Raw genomic sequence first — 17726 nt, 5'->3', positions numbered from 1 at the left:
ATTTTGCCTATTGACACCCAAAAGACAAGTCACAATTTATAGCTAAGAGATCACCTTTTGGCTTTTTGGAAAGTATACTTTATTGCCTGGAAAGCCATTCTTAGTTTTACAAAAAGATCACCAGCTGGCATCACTTGGAGGAGGAAGTCCTTTCCCAAGCTGGCCAAGGAAGACAAACAGATGTCAAGAGAAAAAGCTTGTTTGTGAGTCAAGTCTGTGGAAAACATCACCAAAACTATCTACCAGGATGCTGCAAGTGCCTATTGGTGTATGGCCAAGACCCAGAAAAAGTAAATGCAAAAAGCTGGTAAGGGACATTTCACTACTTAATGTTTAGACAAAACCAAGAGAAAAGACAATAATTCAAGTAAAATCCATGTTTGTCTCAAATGATTACTAGCAATGTTGTAGCAGTCTTTAGTAGGGTAACAACTAAAATCAGGATTAACAAACAATGCATCTTCTTTCACTGCAACAAAATCCTGTCATTCCTTTTCTTTGAAGCGTTAACTACTTTGTAGTCACTGGATTAGAAGACTTAAGTGCTTGCATGCTTTCCAGACATGCTGAGCCTAATGACAACTTCCTTTATAAAGCAACAGCCTCACAATGAATAAACAAACTTAAATAGCAAACCATTCTTTGCACAGAGAACATAGTGACAGATGCTATAAATTAGATGGAATACTGTAAGTAGCATTTCTTCCTTCTGAGCAACAACACAAGGCAACAGAGAAAATCTATAAAGAATTATTATTATTTAAATGAAAGAAAGTTTGATTAACACTTTGCAGTGTTCAAAAAATAAATACAAAGACACCTTTAAAATAAATTATCTTAATCAAAAGTATGATTAAAAGCTTGAGATTCTGACTGCTTCTAAAAGGCATTTTTATTGAATCTAAAATGTGAATTTAAGAGTCTGAAAATAAGCCATGAAAGGACTCCACAAGTTTTCTATACAGAAGATTCTCCCAACTAGCAAACAAAACTCAGTATTTCTTACCATTCTTTCCTTTTACTCTTCCTTCTCTCACTGGTTGGTGCACTAAGACTGTCAGTTTCCTAATTAGTGGTGAAACATATTTCCATGCCAATGCCTGAAAGCTGTTCACACCTTAGACAAAGTGCAGTGAGTTTAGAAAAAAGATCAGCTTTTCTGCAAACAACTGAAAACTCACTAAACAGGATTAATTTTCCTTGTCTCTCATCTTGTCCTTTTCTTCCAGCATCTTGCATTTCTGTGCTGTTCACAGTAACAAAAAGATTAAAGGAAGAAGCTGAACTCCACTACAAATGCTTAATTTAATCGAGACACTCAAGAGGAAAAAAGATCAGTGCCAACTCTTGACCAAAAGATAAACCTCATCACTAAACTAACAACTTAATTAATGCTAGAAAGGTTTGATTAAGATTTGACCAAAAAAATAGTTAATGTGGTCAACATGACTAATTTAAAGCTATCTGCAAACTCCTTTTACTCAGAGATGTACTGACTTTTATCAGATGACCTGTGTACAATTTCCAGAGCTGAATCTCTTCTATTAAAGACGGAGCTATAGCTAAATCTTATGTAACTTTCAAGATTTAAGTATTTTACAACTTTTGTAGTTCAGCACTTAAAGGCATTCAGAAGTAATCCATACTTGTCTCCACAAACATTGTACCCTCAAATATTAGAGCATTTTTTTCCTTTATGAAGTTAGGTAGAAGTTTGCAGACTTGAAGGTTTTCAAAATCATAGGCATGAGTTACCAATAAGTTCTCATTCCTAGACATTCTGTTGACAGAATTTTGGTTTGTTGTTTTTTGCTTGTTTGTTTGTTTTTTAATGCTGCATTCTGCATATTGCTCAAGTCACATGAGCATTAACTTCCAGTTGATTAAACATCCTTTCCTCCTTAATGGCAGGAAGGCAAAAGTCTGTAAGCTGAGTCCATGGTGCATCACCATTTTCAATGTTGCCTCTCACCTGGCCATATTCTACAAGTGAGCACTGAAAAGGCTGAAGCAGCATTTTCAAAAATAAACCTTTAAAGGCAATGTAAATTAACAAATACTCTGTTTACCATTAAGCAAATAAAATTAAACAGAAGAATACCCCTCAACAATAGAAGTACAGAAGAATTTATTGCTGTGATTATGGGCTCTCAACCATTGTGCTGCTTATCCAGAGAAGAAAATGGAGTCTCAAACTTCATGCCTATCGAAGTAGAGTGAATCCACACTTTCTACAGGTGGTTGAGACAATAATCACAAGCCTATTTATGGTGTACTGCTAAAAAAGAAATTAAAAGTATATAAAAACAAAAAAGATAAACCCCGAATACACTTTTAATGGTTACTTATGATTTTATACTGCCTCCGAGAAGGTTGAAATTTGACATGTCTCCTGAGAGCATATACAAGCGGATGGGGCAGTTCACTGCTGCCGCACTCCCTGCGCCTTCCCGGCCCGTTTTCCCAGGGGAAAACGCGCCTGGCCAGAGGCTCCCAGGAGCCCGCACCCCTCCACCCTCCGGGAAGCCTTGAGGAGGATCTGGGAAGGCAGACTGAGTCCGGCCGTGGCAGATGCACCAGCGTCGGTCTCTCGAGCAGCAGCGGGGGGCAAGAGAATGAAGGAAGGGAAGGAAGGGAAGGAAGGGAAGGAAGGGAAGGAAGGGAAGGAAGGGAAGGAAGGGAAGGAAGGGAAGGAAGGGAAGGAAGGGAAGGAAGGGAAGGAAGGGAAGGAAGGGAAGGAAGGGAAGGAAGGGAAGGAAGGGAAGGAAGGGAAGGAAGGGAAGGAAGGGAAGGAAGGAATCCACGGGACACTTGTGCACACCCTCCCGCTGCATTCGAAAAACGTATCGAGCTGCTCAGGGTAAAGGGGACAAAGCGGGGAGGGGGACAGACAATCTGGCATCTCCTCTCACAACCTTCGGAGGACGAGCTCCATCCTCCCTGCAGCGCCGGGGGGGATCCCCGGAGCCCGGGACCCCTCAGGAGGGGCAGAGCAGCGGGGCAGCCTCTTCAGAGGGAGCAATAAAGGCTCTAGGAAAAATAAACGCTACGGGAACTGACCCCAAATCCCCGAGCTGTAACATGCCCGCCTCCTGCTCTCGCCCCGGAAAGCTCCCAGACCTCTAGCTTTCTGCTGACCCTCTCCCTACATGGTAAGGCAACAAATGGCAAGACCTCGGACCCCGGAGCTGAATAACAGGAAATATAGGCATCTGTCACCTCCCGGGGAGAGCTAAATGGATTAGCGAAAGCAACAAAGGGAAGAAAAGCTCTTTCAAACGTGCAATTGATTAACAAGTCCCCTCTAATCTGCAGCATCACTGTTTTTCCTTAAAGACATCATCGGTCTCCTCCAGCACGTCGGTGCAATTAAGTTAAAGCCAGGAAAGGTGGGGGAGGAAGGCACTGCTAACCCACCGAGCTCCCGCGCTGCCCGGCGAGGACAGAACGGGAAGGGTTGCAAACCTGGCATGGAAATTGTGCAGCCTTGTCATCTGCTCCCTCAGTCCCTGGGCAAAGACTCCCGGGAAGGACTTTGAGAGTAAGGTTTATCTGGTGCAGGGGGGCAGAGGGCAATTTTCCAGAGAATGGCTTCATGAAAGATCAAAGAGCTGGATCCGGCAGCTCCTACCTCGACGGTGCATTTCACATCCCAGAGAAAACGAAAACGTTAAGCCTCCCCTTTCCTGCTTTGAAAGCACCATACAACTTAGGCGCGAGTGGAGGAGGGAAAAATTAAAAAAAAAAAAAAAAGACGTGTATACGGCTTCTTTTACAGGAACTGTTTTACACCATCGTGGCTCTCCAACCCCACACATTCCCTTAAGGTCTCTGCAAATCACTGCGCTACTTTGGAGAGACGGACAAACTGGCATCTGTTCAGCAGCCGCACCGCTGCTGCCATGGCGCAAGGTCAGATGTTAATAGGGACAGTTTATTCAGCCCTACAAACAATCGCGGAGCTCACTGAACCGCACAAGTGGTCCTAGTGTCTCCTGAGCCCAGAGTCTGACCTCCTCAGTCCCTGAGGGTCGACCAGGTACACAGAGAAAATGGAACCCTCTAAAGTCCAAAAACACACAGAAAGAAACACCGCCAAGCCTCCATGAGCTGCAAGCACGGCGGCTGCCCCCTCGGCCATTCAACTTTAATCCCCTCCTAGTTCTCGCTGAGATTCTGGCAACACAACGTCCCAAATAATAACACACTATTATAACCATTCCGAGGAGAGGGCTTAAGGGCGGGCAGAGTGAAGGAGAAAGCTCCACTCATTACTGTCCACCCGCGGCAATAACAAAACCCCGAACTTTTCCTTTGTTTTCTCCTTCTTTCTCCCTCCACCCTGGCCTTTCTCAGTGGCTACCAACCAGCCTCGGAGAGCTGACCCAGCCGAAAAGAGGCACAAGCTCCTGCCGTCCGAGTGGGGCAGAGGCGCGGGGATGAGCTCGGGGTAAAAATTTTAGCTACCCTCGCCTCCTGCCAACCCCCGCCCCCTCGTAAAGAACACAACATCAGGTTTCCATTGTGCCAAGAAGAACTGAGGGTGGGGGAAAAAAAAAATAAAGAAGGATGGCGGAAAGAAAGCGAAAAGTGAAGAAATAAAATAAAATAAGTTTAAAAATAAAGTAAAATAAAATAAAATAAAATAAAATAAAATAAGAAAGATAAGAAAGAATAAAAGTAGCCAACGTGAATCACCACCTGGGGATGCTGGCGGCTCCGCCGGTCCCAAATGGATACTCGCAATTCTCCTAGGAACAGGAGCAGCTTTCCCTGCCTGCCCTCTCCCCATGCACTCCCACTCGAAGAGCAGAAGCATCCTCCCCTGCAGCCAGGGGTCCCGCTCCTTACCTGCCGCGCGGAGGCGAAGGAGCGAGGCGGCCGCCAGCAGGAGCAGGAGGCGGCCCGCCGCCCCCGGCCGTCCCGCCGCCGAGGGGTCCATGCTGCCGCCCGGCCGCCGGGGCACAGATCCCGCAGGGAGCCGCAGGGAGCAGCGCCTGCGGGCGGAGAGGGCTCCGGTGGCGCTGCCGCAAACTCGTCCCGGGCACCGCCGTCCCGGCCCTGCGCTCCCGCTAACGGACCGTCCCCGACTGGGGGCGGAGGGACCCGCGATCCTTTCCCCTCCTCCGCCTCCGCCTCCTCCTTCCCCAGCATCCGAACGTCACCGGGACCCGACGCGGGGAGGGGAGGGGAGGGGAGCGGCGCCGAGGGGCAGACAGCACAGGGACAGTCCCTTCGCTCCGGCACCCTCTGCCGGGGGCAGCCTCCGGCCCCTGCCCCGGGTCCGCACACACTTTTCCCTCCGCGCTCGACGATCACCGGGAGCCAGCAGGACTTGGGCCCCCTCTGAAAGGCGAGTCCTGCCCCCAGAAGCCTCAGAGCCTGCAACCTTCCTCACAAAAATCCCCGATAAAACAAAAAGAAGCGGGAGGAGGGCACACCGGCCAAAACCGCTACGGCTTTTCTCCTTAGCCTTCTTCCTTCTCGCTGCACAACTGAGGAGTTTTTGCACCCCTACAGAGTTAAAAACGATTGAACATAGTTTCTCCTGCCCCCGAAACGCTCAGGGGCGTCAGCCTCGCAGCACGTACTCCGAGAGGCAAGAACCACGACGGCTGGGATCTTCTTTGTGCTCCACCAGTTCTCTCATGATAGGGTGTCAAAAGTAAAGTTTCTGTCTTCAGCAGGCAAAAAATGTTCTGCTGCCAATAAAGTTTCAAAATATTTCCAAGTTATTTACTACCAGAAATAAGAGTATTTTGAGCACAATTTAAGTAAGCTTTTCGAACTGATTTTTTTTGGAGGGGGGCCAGGGGGGAGGGAAGAAGGAGTTGTCTTGGTTTGGGTTTGCAGTTCAAAGAAGTCAGTATTCGAAGATAAAGCAGAACTGTCAGCAGGCTTCTTTTAACTACCTCATATAAGCTCCAACAATAAAGTTCAGCCGTTTAATTGCTGCATTTTAAAACCTGTAATTTATATAATTTATAATACATTTCTGTTGTTTTAAATTTAATTTCTAAAGCTCTGACTTTGAGGAATGCTGAATACAAACAAATCCCTTTAAGTTCTTCTCCAAATCAAGCTCTAAATTCACAATCATTCTGGTGAAATTAATTTTGCATAACATTTACTTCTTAATGCAAAGTTTACAACATATTCGTTTTTCCTACTTTTGCACCCTGTTTCTTTCAAGTTTTCAGTTCCATCTTGAAAATTCTTCCGGCACCTAAGAATGACAAAGGGAGGTCCTGATCCCTCTTTGGTAAGAATATAGGACTGGCTGACTTCAGCCCCTTGCAATCACAACAACACATTTTAAAATCCCTTTCATAAACATATGAAACATAAGGTAAAAGTAATGATGATCTTTTTATAAACTCCATTCCTTGGATTAAAGGCTGCTCCAGACTTTGCCTCTTTGATAGTTAGAACATGTTCTTAATTTCCAGACTACATTTATTCAGAGCAGTTTACATTCCTTCTCCTTTGTGCCACTTCTACCCTTCCCACTTCTCCCTTCTATGACATAAAATGACAGATTCACACCTCAGTCTTCATGTTGTTACACTAAAAAATCCTAAATCTTTTAATTTCCTTTGAAATCATCAGTTTTGTGCTCCCTGATCACCCTAATAATTTTTCCTGCCACACTGAACATCCCCTCATTCCTCCAAAATTTTAGGGGTCTGATTTAATCCTTCTGATGATGGGTGACTTGAGCTCAACATGGTGCTGGAGATGCTTTCTCTACTAGAACACTTTTAATTTCCTTTCTGTGGTGGAAAGACTGATGTATACCATTGATTTACAGCACCCTGCTGGTTAAAGGTATACTATAATGTGTTAGAAAATCTACTTCCCTCTTTATCATTTCCAGTATATAACTAACAACGGAGACCTGCATCAAAATTCTGACCTCACAAAGCCACTCCACTCCCCCCTTTTTGTAGCACAACTCATCAAGAAAAATTCCTTCTGCACGTTCTTAACAGAATGCCTCTTAGCACTGCATCAACAAAAAAATTTTGTTGCACATTGATAAATAAAATGAGTGTAAAGAAATGTCTCCAAGAAACTAAAACAGAGACAGTTCTGTGGCTTTTAAAACATAGTTCAGGTGGTTAAAAACTGCAACAATTACCTGCTTAAAGTATTACAAGTTCAAACTCTATGTTCCTCTGAAATTTATGATTGTACTGCTGTGTTACTTGCCTTCCAACCTTAACAGGAATTAAAAATATCTGTGTAAATTAGTCTACATTTTTGCATAATCATCCCAATAAATATTTTGCTTTCTTTCTCTTATGCTCTCAAGGATCTCGCAAAATAACCTTTTGCATTTGGGCATAAATTAGCATTTGATAGAAACTTTGTTTCTGAATCATTTTTTCTGACTTGGGAGGGGAAACTGGTTGTGTCATGAAGGTTAAGTGACTAGGCCAAGTTAGCTACTGAGAATTTAAGTCAGCTTCAGCCCCACTAATTATTTTGTCACTAATCACAAAAACTGCTATTCATATTTCACATTGCAAGTAAAGTCACCACAGTGAAGAAACCACAGTACAAATACTTACTCTGTATTGTAGGAAAACATGTACAGCAAAGGTGCATGGAACAAACTGCACATTCTGAGCTGCTTTCCCCAATTCACATAAGCCATTAGAGAGATCACTTGTGTTGTGCAGCATATGGTCTCAAACTCTTTTGTCACTGTTTGAGAAAGAAAAAGCTGTGCATGTATTTTGTTTGCATGACCATATGGTATGTACCTGACAGGAGCACTTAAGAGCAATGGGCAAAGTGGAATTCAGCATGAACTTCCTTGGGAATCACTGACAGAATTTGGGTGGATTCCCTATGCCATTTTTGTCTGCTTTCATAATAAATAAAACAAAAGTGGCTTTAAAGAAAGTGTAAGATTAAATGTGGTTCCAACTTGAAGATCTTAGTGTGTCTATAACCACCCTGCAAGCATAGATAAGTTTTAATTGGTACACTATCTTTAGTAAAAAGATTAATTTCCCACTTGATCCTTTTATTCTTGTGATGAAAGCAGCGCAGAAAACATTACCTATATGTTTCATATTTTCAGGATCAACTCTTGGGCTTTCTTCTCCAGTATTAAAGTATATAATGTAGATTCCCACTATTAGACAAAACTGAAAAACAGATTTGGGCATAAAACATGGGATTCAGACACCAAAGCCCAAATATGTAATGCAAAAGTGCACCTATTTACTCTTGAATATTCATTCTTAGCTGAATCCTGTTAGGTGTAAACATTCCTTGTGTGATCATTTATACACGTTCAGAACTGCCACAGCAACCAAATGATCACTTCTACAGAGATCCAGAAACTTTCCTCCCACAGTGCTTGAGATTCTTGACAAACCATGATTTTTTGCCTGATTCTGACCACCCATGCAATTTTAGTCACTATCTTCTGAAGCACACATTTTGGAAGAAAACTTCTTCCAAAGAAAGAGGTGACTGTGCTCAGTATTATGTATTGGCCCAGCAAATACCAGCCTAACCCACAGAGAGCTGGGCTCTTAACCTTTCTCAACATCTAGGTCCTCAGGGAGTGATCTGGTCACAAAACACTGTGCAGAAAAGCGGGACACATGCTACTCCACTTACTGGAGCTCTGCCATTGTATGCAAACAAACTGGAGAGTTTGGGATGGAAGTGGGAAGCCCAGTTGGATTGCTCAGACACTGAGCATAGTGTAGGAATCCGATGGGATTGTTGGTTGCCTGATAAATGTTGCAGTTAGTGAAACACTGAACAAAAAGAGAAGTTTGGAGCAGCTATTCAAATAAAGAACTGCATTTTTACAGTCGACCTGCACATTTCTGTGGTTTGTTGTTTTGTTGGGGGTTTTTAATGAACCAAATCTTGTAAATATTAAAATAAAACACAGGTTAAAAACACTCATTAGAAAATATTTTCCTACCAAAAAAAACCCAAAAAACAGGGTTTTGATCCACACATTTTAGACAAGTCTTTCTTGTGCTTTCAATATACATGATTTTGAGAGATATATGTGTGTGTGTATGTATTAAAATAGATATAATAAATATTTTGAAGGAATTATTTTACCTCCAGAAGATAAAACCCATTTCTACACAGGCTCAGGAGCCATCTCCTTGCTTTTGTTTCCAGGTCAAAATACACAAACATGTCAAGTAGTACTGCTACAGGATCCAACCCACCACTGAATAAACAAACCTGCAAGCATGCATATCATCAACTCCCTTATTAAAGGATGATCACCAAGGATATTTCTCATGCCTAGAACCACAGGAAACAATGAAGTGTTTAATTTGTTTCATAACTTAGGATGCAGACAGCACTCCCAAAACCAGAGCAAATTGCCCTAACTTGTAAAATCACACTCACTCAATGGTTTGAGCATGCTGCAGTGTCTTCAGACTGATGCACCCTCAAACCTCTCTAATCATAAAAACTGAAAGGGGGAAAAAGCTGCATCTGTCTTCTGTATCCATTATTCCAACAAGTGAAACAATTACAGAACGAGTTATTGAAGATAAAGATCTGAATAAGGACTGGGGTTTAGGTTTTCACTATGTAAATTAAACAAGAAATTAATGTCTGATTTGGTTTAACTTAATTTAGGACTCAAATACTCCTTTAAATTGTTATGATTACACTAAAGAGTGATCTTGGCATTCAGTCTCATGCTCAAAAATAAAACTGAAGTTCTTTTTCATTTAGTACTCATTATCATCTTGTTGGTTGCACTGAATTACTTATGTGTATTTATATTAGTTGTTTATGTCAGCTATCCCATGGCATGCAACAGTTTTGTAAATAGCATGAACAATTACAATTGTAGCTATTTAATTTGCATAAACTGGTAGGCAAGTTCTGGCTATCAGGCACCAACCATCAGATATTTGACTGATTGCAAATTAAAAAAAAGAATGTCTATACATCCTTGACACCCTAAGTTACTTGCAGTGTTCATGAAGAACTATAAATGTTCCACCCAAGCTCACACCACTGGGATAAAATGCTAATGATTGCAGTTTACAAGGCAAGACCAAAACACTTCACTGTGTCAGTAAGACAGACACAACCATGTCAGTGGATCCTACACCAGGGATTCATACACTATGCAGGATAAGATTTCAATTTCAAAATGCATCAGATTTTTACAAGTCATTAGAAAGCTATATGTTACTTCATTTTTGAAAGATCACCTGGATATGGAGGTGTCAAACAAACCCTGAACTGAACCAAGAATTTAAGCCAGCACTCAAAGGATATTGACTATGGAGAATGTACTTTTGAGAGCCTGGATATAACTGTCAGTTTCTAAATTACACTGGGAATAAAAGATGAGGAATTTTGTTTTTTTTAATTCATGTATGGGGGCATTTTGTTATGTTTTTGTTATTCTTAAGGTGGCCTTAGCTGGAGAACAGGTAGTCTTCAGGATTGGAACATGGAGGTTCAGGCCCACAAACAGATGGATATACTTGAGAAAGAGGTAAAATTTGTAAGGAAACCAAAAGTAGTCATCACAGTTTATTTTTTTCTTATGTTATAGACATGAAGTTTCTTGTAACTCCTCTGCCTCTGGAGTCCCAAAAAGCCCCCAAATAGACAACAAACAGTCTAGCAGAGGCAAGGTAACCACACTTCAATCCTGCAGCAGGCATCAGCCATGCAGTAAAATAGAAACCTTCCCTTTTCTCCCCCAGGCTTGGGGGTACATATTGCATGGACCCATAAGGGAGCAAGAACAGCTACAGGAAGAACTTCAAAGACAACACACAAACAGTAACAGGAACATGAATACAAGTACAGTCCCTCCTGGGCTGCTGTACTCTATGGCATGGAGCAGGTGAGTGCTGCTGGCTCGCAGTACACATTCCCTGGGCTTTTCCCTTTGGTCTGCAATCCAGAGGAAGACAGTCTGACACGTTTTTCCCTTCTCTTACCTACAGTCTGAACTCCAAAACATTTGGAAAGAGTATTCAGTAATTGATGAATATTAAATATTGGGATACCATAAGTTAATAAGGTATTCTACAGCATTCACAGAACATTATGCTTAAAGAACAGAAACCTGTGAGAGTGACTTGGGCTCAAATAGATTTACAAGTTTGAATAAAACTGCTTCACACACACACACACGACTAGTTAACAATATAAACAGTAAAGACTTAGCACTGAAGTACACTAAAGCATATGTGATTACATTGGATTGCACTTTTAAAACATTTTAAAAACAACTTTTCTCCTCAGAGAGATTTGCAAAGCCAATCACCTGGAACAAAAAAAAAAAAAATTCCCAGCTCCTACATGGATCATTGAGGTTCATTTCTATTAAAAGCAGTATAGTGCTAATAAGTAAAATTATTTTAAAATAGTCTTTTTCATTATATCTAATTGCAAGGTTGAATTGTATCATAATTGTCTCTCAAATCAGTTTGATTCTTCAGTGTTACTACCTTCTTTATAGTATTTTTTCCTTCTTTTTGTCTGTGCACTAGCCCCATAAATATATGAGAGTTTACAAGAAAAATCTACCAAAACTAAAGTGAGTTATTTCTGTTTACTTAAAGTCTCTCTACCTCTTCTCATTCCTTTTATTGCATTGGAGCAATCTGAATAGTTAACTGCCACACAGCTGCAGAAAGGAGTTTGTGCCTTTTCTGGCCCTCTTTTAGAACTGCTTTGTTTTTCTTAAAGTGAATTTTTAATATCTAACTGTCCTATCTCTTCTGTGTACAAGCAGAGAAACTTTATCCAAATATATTTTGCCTTCATGATCTTATCATCATCCCTTTTACATTCGGTATCTTTCATTCACAAAGGAGACACAACAAGACTGGAGACATGTAACAGTTAGAAAAATGATTCACGTTTTGTCTTACATTTAATTGCAAACTCAGCCTGACCTACCAAGGGAGATAGGCAATTGCCTCAACCTAAGGGTAGATTAGATAACTATCCTGAGTGCAAAGGTATTATCTCCATATACAAGAGGCAGAGGAAAAGGGATTTCAGTCAGTAAGTTTTTTCACCTTTTATTATGGAATGAATATTTTTGTACTGGTCTGCTACTTTGATGACACCATGTTCTGTTTCACTTCAGGACTTGTGAGAATATGTTTTGGGGTCCAAGTCCCAGTTATGAATCTGAATTTCTGCCTAATCTGCGGGTCTGCTTACAGGGATAAGTACCCCTCATCTGGCATCAGTCAACATTCCCACTTAAAGCAAACAGGCAAGGATGGATTATCAGTTCATTCAAATACTGTTGTCCCCAACAGCTGTGATTTGACCAAGATCAAGCAGGAGAGAAAACTTGCTTTGGTTTCTGTTGTTCAGAAATTCCTGAATCATAGATTTTAACAGAGGCTTATCTTACTTGCTCCACATCAGAGCTGTGCCATTCAAATGTCTATCCTGCCTTATCAGAAAGCCTTTCAGATGAACTTCTTGATCTCTTTCTTTCCCAACCAACCATAGCAGCAGCAGCCAACTTCTTGCAACAAATCTGTAATTATATTAAATAGCACAGTTAATTAGACTCAGATGCTCTGAGCCATTGCATAGACTTGATGATATTTCTGAGACACCAGTGTAATTTTTGTGGAGAAGGGTTCATCTAAAAGTCCCCAGCATGTGCCAGTCTCTGACTTTTGCAACAGCTAACATTAGGCAATGCTGGCCAAGTGAAAATGAGACACTGTGCATCACTGTCCTCTGTCAGGTTATCAGCAGCTACAAAGCAGTGTGGGAATCAACCTCCCTAAGAAAAATTCCAAGTGGAGAAACAGGACAGCTCATCTCCAAGTCTAAACTGAAGCCCTCTGAGGATGTTAAAGACAAATCTGAAGAATCTGAACAAGCACTTTTTCTTTTGCCTGCAAGTTGTGGATAACAGGAAAAGCAAAAAAACAATGGAGCAAAAAAACAATGGACTACTAGTTCTCTATGTGGTTTGTTCTGAAGTACTTGGTATTTAATAGCAGCTAAGTCAGACAAGAAGGCGTAGACTGATTTGGCAGAAAGTTTGCTCTAGTATGTAACATAAAACATATGAAGGTAATCGATTTAACCTCTGCATTTCTACCCTTTCACAGCTTTTAATTCAAAAGCAAGTGGGGAAAGACAGCATACACACACACACACACATATATATATACACACACTTTTGAAAGGGTAGGCAAGGAATTGGAAGATTTTGTTCTTTTGTGACTTATAGGGCTGCTTATACTGAAAAAAACCTCGGTGGAGCAGAGGGCTTCTGAGCCACACATGGCAATAGAGATAAAAACAACTAAATAAATATATCTGGATGGAAGGCATAATAAGAAATCATTTTTTTCCGCTGTTAAATGTGTGTATGTGTGTGTATGTGTGTTTGTGTGTGTGTGTATACTTCAATACTTTTTTAGCACTTTTTAGAACTGCAGCTTGTGGAGATGAGTAAGAAATTGACAGCTTTCCTCAGATATTAACCTAATTGAGGAACTTTCTTTGTGGACAAGAACTTGAGGTCCTAGAACACACAGACATATACTGGGTATTTTATTAATGATGTACAAAAGACATGATTTTATGCTGATAAAACCATGTATATTATTGAAATAAACAATCTTACAAGACATTCTAATGCACCTAATGCACCAGTATCCTAAACCCACAATTTTTTCCTTTTTTTGTTTAAATTCTTTGAAAACAATGTCATTAAATCAAAAAAAGGAAGACAGCATTAACAGTGCAGTAAGGAGAAGATAACTTAAAACAGAGTTCTGCATATATTCATTCTACAACCAGTTTCTTTTTACATGTGGAATTTTTTAAAATTCTGTTATTGTGTTCCCAGGCAATGAAATTCCCACAAAAAAATTAGTGAAACACAAATATTTTCCTCATGTACAATATGACTGAGTTATTGCTACTCTTGGAAATTTAACTATTTCTGTTTACTTTTAATTACAACTTCAATATTTTAAACAAAACAAAACAAGTAACTGGTGTTAAGAATTTTGGGGCAAAGCCTAATCAAAAATCTCCTGTCTTTAGCATTGATGACAGCCAAAGAACTGTGATGTTTAAGCCTTTAAAGTTAGCCTTCCTATTACCTACAATAAACTATATGGCATTTATTTTGTTTATTTGGTGGTATATAAGTTTGGGGTGACTTCTGGGAGAACTTGAATCCTACAACTTTTTCAGTTTGCATTAGTATTTGTGGGAATCACATACATGCATCAGTGTCAAGATAAACTCTAAAATAACTAATTTTTAAATAAGAAGGCACATTTAAAGACAGATTTCTATCAGTGCATTTTACATGACTATGAAAGATTTTGATTTCATCCACACTCAGCAGGGGTGCCCGTTATTCAAACCATGTGGTATCTGCTTGGTATGCAGGGCATAAATACTGCTGCTGTCAGCATTTGCTTTAAAATCTGATGCAATATATTACAAAGAGGATTTGAACAATCATAACTAAAAATTGTTGGGAAGACTTGAAACAAAGGTTTGAATGAAGTTGGAAACTTATGGAAACAATAAAATCTGAAATGTTATAAAAAGAAACTTAGTATCCACATGGGAACTATTCTACAATCTTCCTAGCAAATTTTAATCATACATGCCTAACAAAAGTAATACAACCAATTTCTATATAAACAAAAACATACATACCTTCCAACAAAGGGATTAAATACTCCAGTTTACATTTTTTAGTACTACCATATATAGGAATACTTGATGCAATCTGATGGCACTTAACTTAGAGGAAAAATGCACAGCCAGTTAGGAAAATAGTTTCCAATAGATATCTGTTTATCAGATCATTGTTCACTATTCTCCACTGTGAAATCTATGTTTACATTGACATTCACACAATGTAATTCTAACAGCTTTATTCTACCTAGCTTTATTTGGTCTTAAACCTTATGAGAGACTCTTCTGTCTAAAATATATACACTGATAACCATAACCACCACAACCTGCCTTATTTAAATTTATTTGAAGTTTTACTATCAACTTTGTTCTAATTTGATATTTAGATAGGTCTGCCAGAAGTTATAAAGGAGTTCAGATGAAACATTTCTTTTCAAAAGAGATCCAAAGATGTACTATAAATCACACAGCAGACACAGGACTTGAAAATAGAGATCTCTGTCATAATAAATATTTTATACTACATAACTTCTTGGTCCAGAGGTTTTTCAAAGTCTTAAGAAAACATTAATAAGTGCAAGACAAAATTGAAGAAGCTGGGTTAACAACTTTTTTAGGGATGAAGAATCCATGGATACATTGTTCAATATTTTACAGGAAGTGTGACAATAATAGAAAGAAAACATGCATCTCTGATCAGGATATTAAAACACGTACCACTTTGACATTCAATCTGTGCTTCAGAAGACTGGTCTTCATCTACACACAAAAAATCCTTCCTTTTCCCCTTAAGTAGTGAAGTCTTCTCTGCCAAGCTTTGGTTGCATTAATTTTAACATATTGAGGTTTAAAAAGTAATGTGGAAGCATAAGGGAACACCTGAAAAAACAGCATACAATGTTTCCAAACATGGAAAGAACACCAAGAACGATATTTGAGATAGTAAAATAAATTATGCATTATTTATTGTGATATTAAATAAAGGAAATGAGACCAGCACTACAGGACTTGATTAATAAAAATGTTATCAAGATTATCAAGATCTTAGAAAGCAGAAAGGATACTCTTAACTGAGGAAAAATTATCTTTCTATAGGTGCTCCTTAGTCTCCTGTAGAGAGCAACCTGATAAAAAGTTCCTAGGCAGACAGATCTGGATCCAGTACGGATTTTATTTAATTAACTGTGCTCAGCAGAAGTATTCTAGTATCAGATTAAGACTAGATTTTACTGCCAACTACTTCAAAACAGACTACAGGGCCTTTTGACATCCTTTCCAAGATAATTTTTATAAAAACAGCAAGATGGGTCTTATCGTTAATATATTAAAAAATTTAAAAAATCTGTGGCCACATTGAAATGCTAAATTCTACCACCAGAAAAGTGTTTTCACTGACATGAACACACACTGAAGAATCAAAGCTTTTTATGAAGACGAAGAAGAATACAACAAAGTTATGTCTGAACAGATGACAATCATCGTTATTTATATTTCATATCATTACATGACACCATCAAGTATAGATTCTATCACAGATCATGAAAATAACTTCTCAAGGATATGTTAGTATTAGCCAAGGATAAAGATTCTGGTGACAGGATGCCCAATTATTTTGATGGCATAAGAAAAATAAATCTGACTTGTGCTTTTGTCACTTTTCCACTTCTTTTTGGCTTCAACACAGACAATTATATTTACCAAGATGGTGATAGATCCCTATGGAGACATCCACAAAAGGAATAACTCAAAAGAGAAAATTCAAATATTTTCCTCAATTTAACCAATGGCAAAGATTCTACAGAAGCTTGTCAATTTCAGTGCTCAACTCTTTCCCTCCCATTTTTATGGATTATTTATTATTTCTTAAAGAAAAAATGGTTCATTAAAAAGTAATAATGGTACAGTACTAAGAAAACAACAATGTAGTAACATTAAAGTCATTTTGTGCTTTATTCCCTGCTTCATTCTCATCATAGGAAGCCAGCTTCCATAACATAAAAGGACTAGCCAGGTGTGGGGATTTGGGGGATTTCTTTTGAGAATTACTTTCCCTGAATACTGTGTATCTAGACTGCTGGTGCAATATAGCAAACATTTGTTTTTGTGTTAGACAGCTATATGATGGTATTAGAGTACAAAGTTTCCTAAAGAGCAGTGTTGTGGGGACTTCACTGACCACAAAGCACAGAACCATCCATCAGACATGATACCAGAATGCACAGGTCATGTATTTCTGGCATTAGCTTTTTATTGTTTTTGACTACCTATCAACACCACCACATGGTAAGAAAGATATCCAAACTCTTCTTACTGTAAGACATTATATGCAAAAGCAGTCAGCCAATTTGATGATGTAGTTTCTATAAGCAGCAATTACTATCTAGAACTACAATCCAATCAGATAATTAAATTTTGTATTATATGAACACAATATTCCTAAGGATGTTAATCTTACCTTATCACAGTTACCCATTTTGCACCAGTAACACACTTCCTTTCATTTCCTTGCTTTGATGGACCTATGTCATCAGTTTTATCCTTAATACATGACACCTTCTATTTCAGTACCTCACTTCTTATTCTGATGGCCACAATAAATCACCTAGAGCTAACTATTTTACTGATAAAAGGAAAAAATTTTCAAAGTCTATTAAGTATTTCAGAATAATAGTATAATGAGCTGAGTAGAAAGTTCAGACAGGAAAGACTTACATCCAGTGGGATTCCGAGGGTATGTGAAGTGATATGTGGGTACTGGTTAAATTTCCAGCTTTTCAGTACTCCACACTCAGATAATACAAATTTCTAAACACTACCATCCCACACAAATCCCTTAGTATTAAGCACATATTGGCTAATAATGTGATCTCCATATTCCTCCATCCTCCCTTAATTTCCTATTTACAATTACAGATCTTGTTTCAAATCAGGGCCCTCAGAAGCTTGGACAATGGTGATAGTTTTTCTCTAGGTTTTTTAAAATCACAAGAACTCTGAAAATACTACAATACGTAGTACGTAAACTACAATTGAAGCCATAGTTT

At 39.4% G+C, this 17726-nt stretch overlaps 1 protein-coding gene across 1 annotated transcript in view; it reads right to left on the bottom strand.

Annotated features, from left to right (window-relative positions):
* Positions 1-5224, bottom strand: part of ROR2 (receptor tyrosine kinase like orphan receptor 2) — a 141077-nt gene extending 135853 nt beyond the window's left edge. The window contains 2 exon segments of the mRNA XM_062513343.1: positions 4852-4950; positions 4953-5224. Coding sequence (XP_062369327.1) covers positions 4852-4950; positions 4953-5154 — 301 coding nt within the window. The 5' untranslated portion in view covers positions 5155-5224.
* Positions 5225-17726: the final 12502 nt, after the last annotated feature.

This window comes from Cinclus cinclus, chromosome Z, assembly GCF_963662255.1.
Source record: "Cinclus cinclus chromosome Z, bCinCin1.1, whole genome shotgun sequence".
In the NCBI taxonomy this organism is placed as follows: domain Eukaryota; kingdom Metazoa; phylum Chordata; class Aves; order Passeriformes; family Cinclidae; genus Cinclus; species Cinclus cinclus.
This window is presented reverse-complemented; position numbering and strand designations above follow the sequence as displayed.